At 35.3% G+C, this 17272-nt stretch overlaps 1 protein-coding gene across 1 annotated transcript in view; it reads left to right on the top strand.

The window, feature by feature from the left end:
• Positions 1-17272, top strand: part of AGMO (alkylglycerol monooxygenase) — a 328631-nt gene that overhangs the window by 139989 nt on the left and 171370 nt on the right. Inside the window, exons 6-8 of the mRNA XM_030857150.2 lie at positions 11490-11556; positions 13761-13826; positions 13914-13993. Of these exons, the coding sequence (XP_030713010.1) occupies positions 11490-11556; positions 13761-13826; positions 13914-13993 (213 nt within the window). The remainder of the gene's footprint in view (positions 1-11489; positions 11557-13760; positions 13827-13913; positions 13994-17272) is intronic.

Here is a 17272-nt window from a genome sequence, read left to right as displayed (position 1 = left end):
TAAAATAATTCACCCCCACCCTGCTTATTCTTGTATAAATTAGTAATGCTTTTCCACATGTATTAGATATATAAATCTCTTTGAAGTTCATATGTTCAAAAAATATTTCTCAAGCAGCTACTCTGGGCCAAAGAGCGATTCCAGTTTTCTGACCTGGGTTGGCACACTTTATTACTAACATTTTGAGGATCACAACCTCCTTCCAGAAACTGTTGGATTCTGGTGACTCTTTGCCAAAGGAAAAAACTTGACAAAATATCAAGAATTTTACTGAGTTTCCTGAAGATTATCAATAAACTGTTTAAAAATTCATAGATCACCGTATTCAAATATCTGTTGTGAAAGGATTGGAATTGGAGGCCTTCAGACACAAGAAATAAGATCGGAATCTATAACCAGAATTGAAGAGAAAGACATTTCAGGAACAAGGGAATAGTAAAACATAATGGCATAAGGTTTTATAATGAAAGAGAAGTCTATCCTCTGTTAGAGGTTTGTACATCTTCTTCACTAGTGTGTTCCCAGAATATAAAAGGTACCTACTTAATAGGAGCTCAAGACATGTTTGTTGAATGAATGCCTGTGGACATTTAGTAAAGTTATTTAAACTCTCTGACATGCTTCCAAATCTGTTAACTGAAACTAGTCATACCTACCCAATAAGAGTGTTGTTAGGATTAATGAAATAACATGTGTTAAGTATATAGTCTGGAAAATAATACGCTTTCAACCGATAGCAATTATGAAAAAGCAAAAAAACAACCAAAACAAAACAAACCCTGCATATTGGAACTGGTACACAGAGACAGAGCTAATAGAAGCAGGTGTAACTGTTGCCAGTCACCCGCATGCATCAGAACTATTTGTGCTTACTCAAGATATAGAATCATGGTCCTGTTCTGAGAACCACAGAATCTGAATCTCTGGAGAGCAAGAGTAGGAAACTTGAGCAAGCTTCCCAAGAGATTAGACTGAACATTGTTGTGATGAAGTTTGAGCACAATGAATGCAGGAGGTGACAGTAAACTTCTTGAAGACAAAGACTATGTTTTATACCTCTTTGTTTTCCCATTGTCTTGTCTGGTCATGTTAACCAGATTCTTTATAATATGTGTATATATTGAAGAGAAGCAGAAGGAGAAACAAGAAGAGAGTACCCATGGCAAATATTTGGATCAGAGAGGATGTGCTGTGGAATGAATTGTGTTCCTCCAAAATTCATATGGTGAAGCCTTAATCCCCACAGTGATGATATTTGGAGATGGAGCCTTTAGGAGGTAATCAGGTCTTGAAGGTGGAGCCCTCATGATGGGATTAGTGCTCATAGAAGAAGAGACAAAGAGGAGAGGATACAGAAAGAAGGTGGCTTTCACAAGATGCTGAATTTGCTGGCACCTTAATCTTGCACTTCTTCCCTTCTATCACTGTGAGAAATAAATGTTTGTTGTTTAAGCCACACAGTCTATTGTATTTAGTTACAGCATCCCAAACTGACTAAGACATGATGTACAGTTAAAAAATAAATAAATCTTTAATAAATTCTGAGGGACAAGGGGAGAAGTTGTCCTTTAGCTTGTCCTTAGAAGGAAAATATGCAAATAGGAACAGGACAAATTAATTTATGACAAACAGATACTTGTAGCTTCCAAACAACTAATTGAGAAATCATGCTATGATATTTGACTTTAAGCAATTGGTATTTACAAATATTTAACAGACTAAAATTTATAACGAGTGACAGGAGATCTGACCTATGAGATTGTAAACATTAAAATGCAGGTTTATATCTAATGCTTAGCAACTGCCAGGTACATGGTCAGTAATCACTGACATTTGTTGATTAATGAATGTAAAAGCGACACTGAAATTGGGAATATGATCGTCATGACAGACAAAATGTACTGAGCCTTAGAATGAGTCAAACATTTGGAGTTTGTGTAAGAACTACCTAAACTCTCAGTTTGTCAGTTACCTTCTTTTAACATGATGTTACTACCACTAATAACAATGTGGTTCCTTTTCTCACTGAGTGACCAAATTGGTAAAATAAAATGATGTTACACAAGAATGAAGTTTTACATAGTTATGCTTATGAATATTTCCCATTTTTCTTAGGTCAATTTAATTGGTGTTGCTTTATAGAAGTCACTTGGAATCCACCTCCCTTTGAAGGAACACATTCAGCAGCTACTTACATTCATTTTTCTAAGGAAAAGTTAAAAGTGTTACTCAAAATGTAAGCTGAGATGAATTCAAATAGAATGCTAACTTGTCCACCTCTTGTTTGAGGAATAATACAATCATAAGTGACAAGAGTCAGCCTTCAAGGTAATTTATTACAAACACAGTTCTTTAAAACCCTTGTTTATTGTATAAACATAGCCTAGTCTCATTCTTCTTAAAACCAAGCTTTTAACTTTTTAACCCTGTGGTATGGATTCATCAAAAATTTACTCCCTATGAAGCTCTTTGTGATCCCAACAGTCCTGATTCCTCCAGATTGTTTTATTTCCAAACTATAAATATTGTTTTTTCACTCCTTAGTGTGGAAATTCAGCTACCTCCATATTACATGCTTACTGAAGTAGAAAACTGCCTAATCAGATAGGAAAACATTTGGCTGTGAATAAATCAGCATTTGTCGAGGATTTCAAAGTGTGAAAGTAGGCAGACAAGCCCAGATCCTAAGAGCTCTGCTTTCTCTTGCTTCCCTGTAGAGAAATCAAGAGGCTAATATGGCCTCCACTACCATCTGTCTAAATACTTGAATCTGTTGTCTTGAATTAACACAGCAGATCTAGTGGGGGGTATAATTAAGATTTTATTTTTACATTTCATCACCAGATGCTCTACAGTATAAATTTATCCATAACTGTTCAGATTGATTAAGTTTTTAATAAGGAAAACAATGGGTGTTTAAAGATCAACTAATTCAGAACAAGAAGTAAAATTATTTTAATATGTTGACTTGTAGTATTTATGGATTTTATCCTTTTTCTAAAACTTTAAGTGAGGAATTGCTATAGATTTTTTTGAGAGAGAAAAACCTATTCGTACATAAATATATATATGCAAACAATAAAAATCTAACATTGCCATTCATTCTACCTTTAAATTAATAAACTACCTGCTAATAAATTGTAATTTCCATTGTTTTATTCCGTGACCTTTCAAAAGATCTTAACACAGTACTTTCCATAAAATATGCACTCAGTAAATACCTATTGAATAAATGAAACCCACATAGGTTATTTTAATTTCCGTACAGTCAGATGAAGTTTATGAACAAGGGAGAATTCTCTACGGCATTCTCTGGCAACAAGCAATGGGACTGTTTGCAAAGCAGCACTATAGAAAACTAAGCAAAAGCATATATCTCTATTAAGGGTAGTTTTCAGCTTGAGACCTGGAAAAGGAACTCAATTTGCTTCTTGTTAAATAACTCTTGTGCCAGTTACATATTCAAATTTATTGTAAGCTCAAATGTCTCTGCTGTGCATTGTAATTGAAAACAAAACAAGACAAAAAAAAGAATGATTTTCTCATCCTTCCCGCAAAATCACAAAATTTTACGAGAAAGATAAGTTTTTAGAAAAGCTTTGTTTCTGAAATAGCTTTACCTTTCCATTGAAGAGACCATTGGGCTGTAAATAAGCTTCCTATGTGAAGTACCTGCATCTCCCTTTATTTCTTTTTACTTCTAAAACCTAGTAAAGTTCATAGAAATTCAATAAATGTTTGCAGAATGAATGGAATCCCTGACAAGAGACTTCTTGCTCTGATTATTCTGCAAGTAGCTTTTAATAAAAGACTTTGATAAGGACTTATAAATACAGGTTTTAATCCTCTGAAACAGATTATTTCCAACCCTAATAGAAAACCCTTACTGGTAGTTTGGTACCTAAAATTGTCATTGATTGGTATTTGAGTTTGTATTTAATATTTAGTATATATATAATAAATATATTTAATAGAAATAAATATATGTATATACATTAATATTTTTGTCCTTCAGGTTTTTTAATCTGTAAATGGGACTAAAATACTGGAAGGCATTATTGAAAGGTCATAGAAATATTTATAATCACTTACTTTTCAAAAAGATATGCATGAGCCTATAGTTAATTGTAAAGATCTTTCCAAATAAAAGATTCTCCAAATTTTTAATACAAAAACACCCATGCATAGACATATACATAGATAGGTAGAAAGGCAGATAGATAGATAGATAGTTGAAAGAAAGAAGGAAAAAGTTAAAAAGAGAGAGAGAGAGGAAGGAAGGAAAAAAGGAAAGAAGGAAGAAAGAAAGAAAATTAGATAAGAAAAAGGCAAGTAATCATAATATAACTGTTAGTCCATTTAATTTTAGTTTGGGTTTGCACTGAATCTTGCCACTAATTTACCTGAAAAGTTTTGCTGTTTTTAGTCTGCACTTCAAGCATATGTTTCTTAGTTAAATATAACATGACAATGATTTTTATATCAGATGATAAATGTATTGGGAGCTGGCTTAGCATTTCCCTTAAATACTGATGCAGTGAAACCCAGAGGCCTGCAGTGGTATGGGTCCCTCTGGAACATCAATCACGCATGATGCTGTAAGGAGAAGTCTTGATTACTTAGAGTCAATGTCGTCACTGTAACCTACGCTCATCTGAATGCAGGCATTTTTCTGCTACGGAGATTTCATTTCACTTCACCCTCAACCCAGTCGCCCCTCAGCATTTATCATATTGTTAGCACATTCATTTTTATAATGAGAATTCTGTAAAACACATGCTTTTTAAGACATATTTTCCCTATTATAATTTTTTCCTCTCAGACAGGATGCATGAATATTTGTAAGCATCTGTTATTTGGAAAGAACTTTACAAATAACTATAAGCTCATGCTTTCTTTCTTAAAAGTAAGTTGTTATAAGGATCTCTGTGGCCTTTCAATAATATATTTTAGCATTTTGGTGCCAGTCTGCAGATAGAAAAACTGCAGGGTAGAAATGTAATATGGTATTCACATATTATTCCAAAATTGGGGAAAAAATAGAATTAGAGTTTTTAATATTAGATTTAGAAAGTCTCTTCCCTATCCTCAATAGTCAAAGTGAGGTGAGACGAGGCAATTTTCTAAGCAATACAGACAAACAAAATACTTTTCTCTTGAATTAATCACTTTTGTTGAAAGGAAATCTTGTCATCCAACTTGACCATCCGGTAATTATTTCTGTATTCTTAACTGAACTATAAAAATCGAACCCATGTTTCCCAATCAGAATAATCCATGAAACTAATTAAGAAATGTATAGAATGGACTAAGTTACTTTTATAAGAAATAATTTCAGACAAGACACTAATTTAAAACACTTACTTTGATGCTTGTAGAGTTCAACTGTAAGTGATTTTTCAATTTCAATTGGAAAGACCTATTGAGGTATGTTTTTCATGTAATGTAAGGTAGTGAGAAAACTTCTGAGAACTATATCATGGAAATAATTAATTGCAATCAATTCATAATAGACATTTAAATATTTGATTTACCACGTGTACTTAGTTTATCAATTTCCAAAGCCAAATGATTTCAGGCTGGTAACCTACACACTATGAAGGTGTCATCACTCTTCTAGACTTGTAAGTTATCCAGCTCACTCAAAGTGTAACTGGAGGGTGGGTGGGGTGCAGGTGTCATGAGAACTCTCAAAGGAACTTTCAAAAGCACTTGATGACATGGAAACTACATTTTCTATTTCTGATTCATTTCATTGAAACTGAAGCCCACACAAACTGGTGCTAAGAGAGCATAAAGGTAATTCAGGAAATTCAGCTGCCGATGATTATCATAATTCAATTATCTCATCATCTAGCCTCTGATTTTCTGTGTGTGTGTGTTTTTTTTTGTTGTTGTTATTGTTGTTGTTAGCCCCTTTATGTTTAGTTATTTGTCTTAATTTTTCACCTCACTAAAACAAAAATTATGTTTGGACTCACTTTCCTGGCTTTAAACTCTAAGGACACTCCAGACTCATGTTTTGCCTCTAGCCTTGGCAGTAACTACCAGGCTCATTCCCTAATGCACCCCTTCCTCCAGCTTCCCAATTAGAAGACAGAAATTATACTGAGCCTCCCTCCTGAACTACACAAGACTAGAGCACAGTAAGACATTCACACCCATGACACAGAGTTTCTCCACCTTGGCACTATTGACATTTTGGACCAGATAACTCTTTTTTCTTTTTTTTCTTTAACATCTTTATTGGAGTATAATTGCTTTACAATGGTGTGTTGGTTTCTGCTTTACAACAAAATGAATCAGTTATATATGTTCCCATATCTCTTCCCTCTTGCGTCTCCCTCCCTCCCACCCTCCCTATCTCATCCCTCCAGGGGGTCACAAAGCACCGAGCTGATCTCCCTGTGCTATGTGGCTGCTTCCCAGATAACTCTTATTTTCGGGGAATGTCTTGTGCCCTGTGGGGTGGTTAGCAGCACTAAAACCTACTACTCAGTAGATACAGTAGCACTTTCCCCAGCTGAGACAACCAAAAATATCTCCAGACATTGTCACCAGTCCCTTGGGAGCATAATCACCCCTGTTTAAGAACCACTACTATAAAGGCAGAAGTGTGGAGGGCAGTAAAGTTGACTTATCTACCCAATATAATCTCGCTGAGAAATCACTATGTGCAAACCAATGTTGTATGTGCTGTGAGAAACTTCGAGAAGGGTGAGACCCAGTTTCTGTCTTCACAGAAATGAACACAAATAATTAGGACATAGGACAGACCGACATAAAAAGTAGTGGTATCTTGATATGTACTCAGAGAAAGGAAAACAAAATTCCCTTTAGAAAAATCCAGAAGAGTGCTTGGAAAATTTAACTAGGTCTTGGAGGTAGAGCATGATTCCAGCAGGTCAGGATGGGACATGAAGATCTTAGAGGCAAAAGTAAGAGCATTGGGATTGGTCTTGAGGAAAAATGTGAACGGCTTTGAATTCCAGATGTTTTGGACTTTATTTAGTTCATTATGAAGATCCTTTTATTTGAGTTCATTTTAGTTTTGATGAGAGGAAATGACATGATGAAATGACATGATGAAACTCATGGTTCCTGTTCTCTTACTTTTACATTTAACTCTTCTTCCCTACATCCACCATAAATTGTGGAGAGAGAAATAAGGAGTTTGTGACCACTGCAGCAAATCCAGTCCAGAGCACTTCTGCTGGATAAAGGTTAATCAATAGAATGAATGGAGCTTATAATTATAAAATTGTTACTTTTATTATTTATTTATTTTTAATAATTTATTATTAAACAAGTAAAAGCAGCTTAAGAAACAATCTTTTTGGAAAACAATGATTTCACGAAATAGGCAGAAAAAAATGTTAAAGTTACTGTCTTTGAAGATTGGGTGGGAAATTAGCACCCAAGTTTTAATAATACAGAAACCAAAAACACAATATAAATAAGAAGGGCAAAGGCAACAACCTAAAGCACTCTGTTTAGGACATTGATTCTTAACCTCTGGGGACTTATGTATCCCTTTGAGTATATTGTGAAAATAGTAGTTTTCCCCAAGAAAATACCCATAGTCACATATTCATAAAATTTGGTATGACACTTCAGGGTGTTCTTGGCCTTTTGAAGCCCACAAATGGCCCTTCTAGACATCCATGGCCCTCAGATTATAAAACCCTGATAGAAAACTACAGGCTACAAGACACAGACCGTTGCTTTAGAGACCTAAGAAGCCCCAGAAGTGCCTAAAATACGATGAGCGCAACGTAGAATCTGAAATTCCTGGGCTCTTTCTAAATAACTGGATTTCATTTTGAAATGTAGTCAAAAAGCACTTAGTTATCATTTCCCGTTAAAGTTCTAAAAATTTAGATTTCTTTTATTTGATGGAAAAAGTGCTATATCTCATAAAGCAACATGATAGAAAAATAGAAGGATTACTGAGTTGAAACTGAGAAGACTTTAGGGCTTCTTCTAAGATGTTTAAACTTGGATTAGTAATTTAACTTCTCCGAGCTTCAGTTTTATGCTTTTTTGTAATAGAGTATTGCACTATGTTATTTTTAAGTCCTCTATATGTTCTAAAATTTTATAATTTAAATTAACTCATCTAAATCTAAAAAAAAAAGCAAGACAACTAACTTCTAAAAATGAGAATAGCTCCAGTTATGTTCACAGTAAAATATTTTCGGGAAGTGATTCAAAGCTAGATGTGGTTGAATTTCTAAATGACTGAATTTGCAAAAATGGGTGATAAGTCGTCCCACTCAGCTCTTATTAGTTATTAATTACTTCTCCATGACTTTGAATCAGAAGGGTTTACTACAAGAGAGGTTCTGACTGGGCTGTCTGAATGATGAATCATTTCCCACACCAAGGTGGTCTTCCCCAGCTCCAAGGTACTCATAGGCACTACAAGGAAATTTAACTCTGGTTGCCTGTGTTATACTTGGCATTTTACTAAAAAAAGAAAAAAAAAAAAAGGAATTTTCAATATTGATATCACCATGCTTTAGCCTGCAGAAGCAAAAGATTTTCTTTGAGGAAAAGTACTTGACATTAAAAAAATAATGCCCGCAGCCAAGGCTCCAATCATCTGAATTCACTTACCATTTGTGGGGCTTTAAATCTGGCTGCACACACGCCGGGACCAAGGATTAGAAATGCATCTGGGTAGCAGAAACCAGTTAGTGTAGTCTCCTCTACCCCCTTTTGTTGTCTGTTTTTGTAACATATGTTAGCCACCAAAGACACAAACAAGGATAAAATGGTTTTCTCCTTTCCCATCTGGTTCTCTGCCAGAGATGCAAAGCCTGAGCAGAGCATCAGATTTCAATGTCCTGACTGCTGAGAAACCCCCTTCTTGTTCTCTATCCGTCACCATTCTTCTTCTCAACAAATATTTTTCCACCAGTACAAAGCGATGTAGTCCAATAAAATTAAGGGTTATTTCTACTTACTCCCCTCCCAATTTCTGGTCATTAATAGTGCATTTGTGGGATAATATTTTTGCCTCTTATTTCACAGGACTGTGGTCTGATATAAGGGCTATATATTCACCGTATTTTGAACTCCTGAAATTAAAAACTGCAGATATTTTTTTTCATGTATAAATGAGTTCTGTTGTATGAATCAATGAAAAAGTCTTATGGATAAACAAAAAAAGTCTGTTGTTTGGATCCCATAATACATTTCTTATGGATAACTTTAAACATGGCTATAGAACTCTAGATTAGAAAAGAGAGACAAGAAGAAAGAGAGAGAGAGAGAGAGAGAGAGAGAGAGATAACATATTACATATCCTCTGCATTGCAAACATTTGCATCCTTTGCATGCCTGTACCGTAATGGAAACCGAGAACCCCTTAGAAGCTGGGCAGCAGGGAAGGAGGCAAGGACTGTTTCTTTCAGGTGTGCAGTGAGTCTAATAAGGAGATGCTGGTGACACCTGCCCTATGAAGAGATGCAACATTGTTATGTGGCAGCGCTGCTGCTGCTTCTCCTTCAGGAACGTGCAGGACCCCACAAGCTGAGGACCGTGTGGCTCCTGCGGCTCTGCATGTCTGCAGAGCAATTGCAGATTGGGTGTTTCAGTGTCAGAGGTTGCCAAAAAAGTATTAAACCCTGCCATATAAAGAGTTACAACATAGATATATGTTTGGGACTATAGGGCTCTATCAATATTAATATTTTCAACCAACTAACTGAGCATTACTGTATATTACTAGAGTAGTAATTTCTTTTATTTAAATTTGTCTTAAAAATTTTAAAACATTCAGAAAAGTAGAATAATAGAATGAATGTTTCTAGCTCCATAACTTCAATTTAAAAATCATTATGATATCTTGTAATAACCTATAATGGAAAAGAATCTGAAAAATAATAGATAATAGATAGATATGTATGACTGAATCACTTTGCTGTACACCTGAAATGAATACAACATTGTAAATCAACTATATTTCAATAAAAACACTATGATTTTGATTCATTTTCATCAGTTATTCTTTTTTTCTTTTTCCTTTTCATTGCCAAATATGATGAAGCAAAACCTAGATCTCATGTCACGTATACTTTAGTTATACAACTCTTAAAGAACAATTACATTTTCTCATGCAATGACAATGCCATCATAACTCCTAATAAAACAGTATTCTTATCATGTCATACTATGTTTATAATCAGTTTTCTCTCATTGCCTATAAAATGTCTTTTATATTTGGTTTGTTCAAATCAGTATCTAAACAAGATCCCCACAATACGTTTGGTTGTATGTATCTTAAATATCTTTTCATCTGAAGCAGTCCCAGCTCCCTGTTTTTTCTCGTACCACTGACTTGTTGCCAAATTCATGTCAGTGTTACTATTTCAGTGACTATTTTTCCCCTTAAGTAGCATTTAACATATTACTTTATTCCTTATATATCCTTTAAATGGAAGTTAACTTTAAAGGTGAGTAATTTCTTAAAATATCAATGTATTGATTTTGTCATAAATAGGCTCTAAAAGATCTATTTAGATTGTGATTAAAGAAAAGTAAAAGACTGTTATCTGCCATGGTTGATGGAAGAAAGAATAATGTAATTGAGATGAAAAGCGTTCCCACATTGTCCAATATTAACTGTATGACATAATGGATATCTTAAATATGGCCTGCTGTTCTAATTTATGGTAACTACCTGGTTTCTACACTCTTTAGAGTGTGCAGACTCTGGCATAGGGGGTTCTTACTGAGAAATGTTGAGAGAGAACATTAGAGAATAATAGATGCTATTTTAAAGGGTCTTTAATTCCAAAAAAGCCCCTTTACATATTTGACTTTGAATCGTGCCTCAGAAATGGACTGGAAGATGGGGCATCTACAGTAAGAGAACATTTAGGAGTCTATTTGAATAAGCAAGGATCACCGTAATGCAACTGCAATACTAAGTTACTGCATGACTGATTATTGGGTGAAACCAACTCCAGAAAACGAATATAATACTGGGTTTCCCTTCGCCTAGTTATGCTCTGTTAACATAAGTCATCAAAGACATAGCTGATGGGTGAAGAACATAAAATGACATGAAACTTAAAGAAGTATGCCTTGGCAATAGTAGCATCTAAATACGTTAACATTTGTAATCCTCAGAACATTATTATGTAGATACTATTATTTCCATTTTAAAGATAAGGAATCTGACTTATAAAAAGCTTAAGTAATTTCCCCCAGTACCACATAATAATAAATAGAGGATTCAGGGACTGAACTGAGGCAGTCAGTTCACTACTCTTAACCTCACTACTCTACTATATTGTCTCTTAGAATATCGTGATGAGCTAATTGTTATCTTTATATGAACACCAGAAGATAGAGAACCTTCTTAGGACTCTAATGCAAACCGTGGAACTAGCAATATGTCTTAACCCATATGGGATTTTAATGTGAGTACCTAAATATTATATATAATTTAATAACTATGTTCCTTTTCTTTTAAACAGGTCATCGATAACCTTGGTCCTTTGGAACTGATTCTTAATACTCCTAGCCATCATAGGGTTCATCATGGTGAGGAAATTCGATCTCTTCTTTCATTCCTTCCTCATTTCTTGAAAAATGACATTATTATTTTGTATCACTTCAGCAAAATTACCCAACCTAGTCACCACACACTGCAAATAGGCATTTGCTTCTTCCTTTGTACCTGGACAAACCTCATCTATAAAGAAAGGACTGGAGGAAAACAAAACAAAACAAAATCCTCTCCATAGCTGACTTTTGAATTTCCTTTTTGCTTAGCTCTCCTCAGATGTAATGGAAAAAGGAGTTAACCAGCTGAGGGGGTACACACTTCATATTGTGAGGAGCTTGTTGAAAGTTACTCCTTGACCCCATGCTGAGGGTCATTCCTGTATACAGTCATAGTGTCTTGGTCTTAAAAACTGTTGGTATTTAAGGAACGCCTAATAAACAACACTTCACTTTCTGCCTAAATTCTATGAACAAACTCAACATACACTGCTTTTTCCTGACAAAGAAAAAAAATCCCATGTGACCAGTGCCTAAGGTTTAAAGACACTAGCTTAAGAAATAACAGAAGTATTTACATTTGCTCACCAAAAGACCTGTAAAGAGTGTGCATATTGACATTATTTGTATTAGGTAATAGGAAAAAAAGATATAATTCGCATGTTTGTCAGCAATAGAACAGATACACTGTAGACTATTCATGTAATGGAGAACTACATCGCAATGAAAATGTCCAACCTATTATAACATGTAATGGCATGAATAAATCTCACAAATGCCATTTTGAGAGACAGAAGCTAGTAAGAAAATAATATATATTATTGTTCTGTTTTTATAAGTTTCCAGGCATCACAGGCAGTAGTACTGGCACACGTCAGGCCTGCCTTCCCAAGGTGGGCAGGTCCCTTTCCCTGGGACAGGGAGCAGAGCAGAAGCACAAGCTCCTCCAGGTGGGGAGAGGCTGGGGTCCTGCTGCACATGTGCAGTTTCCCCTTCCAAACTCCACAGTCATACCTCCACCACAGGGAATTATTACTGAGTTGGTACAGAGGTCAAGAGCATTATGCTCTTGCTGTTCCCTCCATATTAAAGGAAACACAAGGACTGGAGAAAAACATGTCCACATTGAAAAAGAAATAGTTGCTAGTTTCCTGTTTGGCCTTAGAGCACCTTCGCATGCGTGTTGCTTTATATCAGGCATTCTCAGCCTCTGCACTATTAACATTTTGGACCAGATACTTCTTCACTTGGGAATGTGGGGAGAGCGTGCAGGCTGCCCTGTGTATTATAAGATGTTGGTCTCTACGTATTAGATGCTAATAGTATCCCCTCCCAGTTATGACTCTTAACAGTGTCTCCAGACGTTGCCACATATTCCCTGAGGTTCAAAGTGCTCCCTCACCCAACTGGGAGCCACTGTTTAGCCTACGTGTGGCAATGAGTTGGTGGATCTGTGTAGCCAGCCCCACTCTACTTTTGTACCAGGGGAGAATTTTCCTTGTACCTTTACATTCATGTGTACATTTGCATGTACAGTAGATGTGTAAAGAAATGAGGACACGTGGAGACAGTTGAATTTATTGGAGTAGTGGCTTGGTGGATTAATATTCTTTTTCCTTTGGTTTACAATCATGTGGATATGATTGTGTTTATTTAATTTTTTTAAATTAGTAAACTATGTCCAACTCTTTAAATTTAAACTATTATTTATTTGGGGCATTAAAATATCATGTATGTTATGAGTCAATGAATATAATCAAAGGTAACTTAATTTTTACTTATGTCTTTTGTGATGAAAAAAATAGGAAAGTCTTACTGTAAGTGGAAAATTTTCTTCCTGGAAAAGAGGCAGTGAAAAGGTGTAAAAATCACATCAAAAAAAAATGCATATATTATTGATATTTATCTTATTTCATATTGCCTTTTGTTCTGGACCATTTAATTTTTAATTATTACTTTTTAATAGTCCTAAAAAAAAAGAATTACTTAGAATTATCCCAGATTTTTAAAGACCAGAAAAATTGTGAACGATGCTTTTTTAGAAATCTGGGATAATTCTAAATATCTATGGCTTTAAGGAAGTCTTTGCTCTTTTTAGTAAAATCAGTTGGAAAATAAATACTCAGTTTACTAGCAAATAAAGTCTAGTGTTGTCAGTGAAAAGATATTTTTAGGAATATCATTGTTTCAAAAAGTATAACTTCCATTTTCAAAAATTTTTTTTTAAATATTTTGTCTCATAGGCAGAAATCGTTATTGCATAGACAAAAATTTTGCCGGAACTCTTATTATATGGGATAGAATTTTTGGTAAGTAAAAACTATGAGCATTTAAAAAATTAAATTAGCTCCTTCATTCACAGAAAGTCAATCATATCATTATTGTTTATCTTCCAGGAACATTTGAGGCAGAAAAGGAAAAAGTTGTATATGGTCTAACACATCCCATTAATTCATTTGAACCTTTCAAGGTGCAGGTAATGTACTTGGTTTTATTTCTTCTGAATTGATTCCATCCTTTTATAAATTTTATATTTGAAAGAAAAATCAGCTGTTGAAAGGTGGAAGCACATTACACTAGCCTTAAAAAATATATATTTTAACTGTAAAAGAATTTAGAAATAACTCTGGCACTCAAAGCCTTGAATCAAATTGGGCAGAATACATTTGAAAACAATTCATTGTAAGAATTTTAAAATATGTCTGTTACCTAGAATTAAAAGAAATAGCTCTTTAGCAAACATACCCTTTCTCAGAATAGACCTGAAATATATTCATGTATTCAGAAGGAGCGGTAGTAAAATGTATAATTAAGGCTGATCCCAGAGTAAGAAAAATATTTGCTTCAAGCCTGCATGACTCTGGTTAGAAATTCAGGGTGAGGCCTTTGCCCTCCTCTTCTTGGACGGAGGTGTCAGGAGCTATTACGGGTTGGTTAGGTTTGCACGTTGCCTCACCTGCTAAGACTTGTTGCCCTGGACCAGTTTTCTGTCAGACATGTGGTATTGGTTGTTCGCTGGTCTCAATGGTTGGCACTAGAGAAATAAGGAATGTCTGTGAAGCTCTGATCCGTCAGTAGCAGAGCACCGCAGACACTCCCAGGGGTCGGGACTAATAAATGAGAAAAAGATAAAAATGCTTGAAAAAATGAAGAGATCAGTCAATGACAGCTCTGTCCAGGGGACTGGATATACAGCATTCAGAAAGGGAAGAAAGTACAGGTTCATGTTGGGTCTGCTTTTCAAAGCTGCTACTTCAAGGCTTTTAAAGAAAGTTAGAGTAACAAAATAAATGGACATTTATTGAACTTTTACTATGTGCAGGACATTGCTAACAGCACACGTGTTTAATTTAACCATTACTAAAACCTTATAAGGTAGTGGTTCTTTTTAACCTCAGTTTTTTGGTGGATGAAACTGAGGTTCTCAGGATTTAAATAATTCCCCCGCCTAAACACAGTTTGTCAGATGCTAACCTAAGTAGGGTGGGTTGAAGGCCAAGTCCCAAACTTGATTAACTCAATTTTCAAGTGAAAGGCATTTTTATGTCTCTGTTCAGAAGAGAAAAGTTGATTATTTCTCTTCTTTCTTCTCAACTAGTGGCATTTCTTTCTCTGTCTTTGGTTCTCTTTCTTTTGGTTAGGCATTACCAAGAATATGATTTTTTTCAGGAGAATCCAGGTACTTCCTTAATAATAAACATTTCTAGGTACGTTCTTGATAGAACTGAAATCAGTTTCAAGATAATACATTGAGAGCCACTTCTTCACTGGGCGTGGTCTTGTCTTCATAATGTAGAGATTAAGAAGGAAATACAGCTTGGTCCCTGCCCTCTAGGAGAGAGCCTTTCAAACTTAATGTGCATATGAATCATGGGAGGATCTTATTAAAGTAGGGTTCAGTAGGTCTGAAATCTGGCCAAGATACAGTGTTTCTAACAAGCTCCCAGGAGATGCCGACACTGCTGGTTCATGGCAATCCTTTAGCTAGCAAGGCTTTGGGAGTGTACACACATGGAGGAAAAGGGGTTCATATTCGAGATACAATAAGAAGTTGAAAACTGCATCACATGAGCTGCACAAGGAGTTGGATGATTAGGATTTGGAGACACAGTATTCAGTCATAGGTCTTTATGAGCTGCTGCTAAATCTGCCCTCATGTAAACATTGCCTTTAGCGTAATAGTTGTCACAACTGTGTCTAAGTTTTAGTCTCCTACATACTCACTTATATTGTAAGAAATATCAAATCAGCGAGTTGTAATAATTAGGAGTTCCTAAACCTACAAAATCACGTATTTACTTTCACTTGTATTCCTTTATATTAGCTAAATTTCTCAACCTCCCATCAGAGGCATCAAAAGCACCTTAGGATGGCCCCTGTTAGATGGAGAGGATTTTTTCCCTTTTGACACTAGGTATAGACGATTCATTTTGCTTTCCTTTGGAGTCCAAGAGTTTCAGGGCATTGGAAAACAAGTAAGTGAGAAAGTACTCCTTATTTAAAAGCCCTGTATTCTCATGGTTTGTGTCTAGAATGATAGCAGTAAATTTTCAGTCAGGTTTTTCTTTTTTTTTTTTTTTTTTTGGTGGTGTTGTGTCTTCGTTGCTGCGCGCAGGCTTTCTCTCGTTGTATCGAGTGGGGGCTGCTCTTCACTGTGGTGCGCGGGCTTCTCATTGCAGTGGCTTCTCTTGTTGCAGAGCACGGGCTCTAGGCGCACAGGCATCAGTAGTTGCAGCACGTGGGCTCAGTAGTTGTGACATGCAGGCCCTAGAGCGCATGGGCTTCAGTAGTTGTGGCGCATGGGCTTAGTTGCTCTGCGGCATGTGGGATGTCCCCAGACCAGGGATCAAACCTGTGTTCCCTGCATTGGCAGGTGGATTCTTAACCACTCTGCCACCAGGGAAGTCTTGTACTCAGTTTTTAAAATAACAAAACAGGTAAGTATATTAATGCGTGTTGTAACATTAATTTTCTATGTTATTATTATTGCAAATCCTCAGGATAAGTTTCCATCTAACATTTCCTTTTTCTTTAAAATCTGCTCAGCTAAATCCTACATTGTTGCTTAATTGCTTCAGATTCCTTATTATAATATTTCAAGTAATTTTAAAAACAATTTTTATAATACTAGCAGTTTAAATTCTGTAAGAGATAGTGAAAATACCAATGAAACCACAAATTCTGATAGAGCCATAACTTCTTTCTACATTAATTTATCACTACATGTATAATAGAACTCATTTCGAGTCAACAGCTGATGCCCAATATCTAGGATTATTTTTAATCCTATGATACATTTTTATAATATATATGATATGTATAGCTATTTATCCTAATAGCCAGTATTTGTTGAGTCCTTGTCATGTGTGGGCATACTTTTAACTTTATACATATCAAATGTGTGTTATTTAAAGAATGTGAATTCCTGCTATAAGCCTCAAGGTAAACTTCTGACTCAGCAAACTTTTCCTATTACAGAATGTGGTCTATCTATTTAATCCTCAGAGGTCTACCATCAGAAATGGTTTTGAACATTTTTTCTTAAAATGAGGTGTTTGTCTGTAATTCAATACATTAAATAAAAGATTATTTTAAAAATATATAACAGATATGCAATATTTGTGTGATTCCATGTTCAACTTTAAAAACCATTTAGCGAGATGTGGCTGTCGAGTGCACAGGCTGCTAGTTAAATCCATTGGAAGCAAATTCTCTGAACTCACTTTTTATTCTTTGCTAATTTTCTAAACAATTG

The sequence above is a fragment of the Globicephala melas genome, chromosome 9 (genome assembly GCF_963455315.2).
Source record: "Globicephala melas chromosome 9, mGloMel1.2, whole genome shotgun sequence".
Taxonomy (NCBI): Eukaryota; Metazoa; Chordata; class Mammalia; order Artiodactyla; family Delphinidae; genus Globicephala; species Globicephala melas.
Note: the sequence above shows the minus strand (reverse complement) of the source record. Positions and strands in the feature narration are given on the sequence as shown.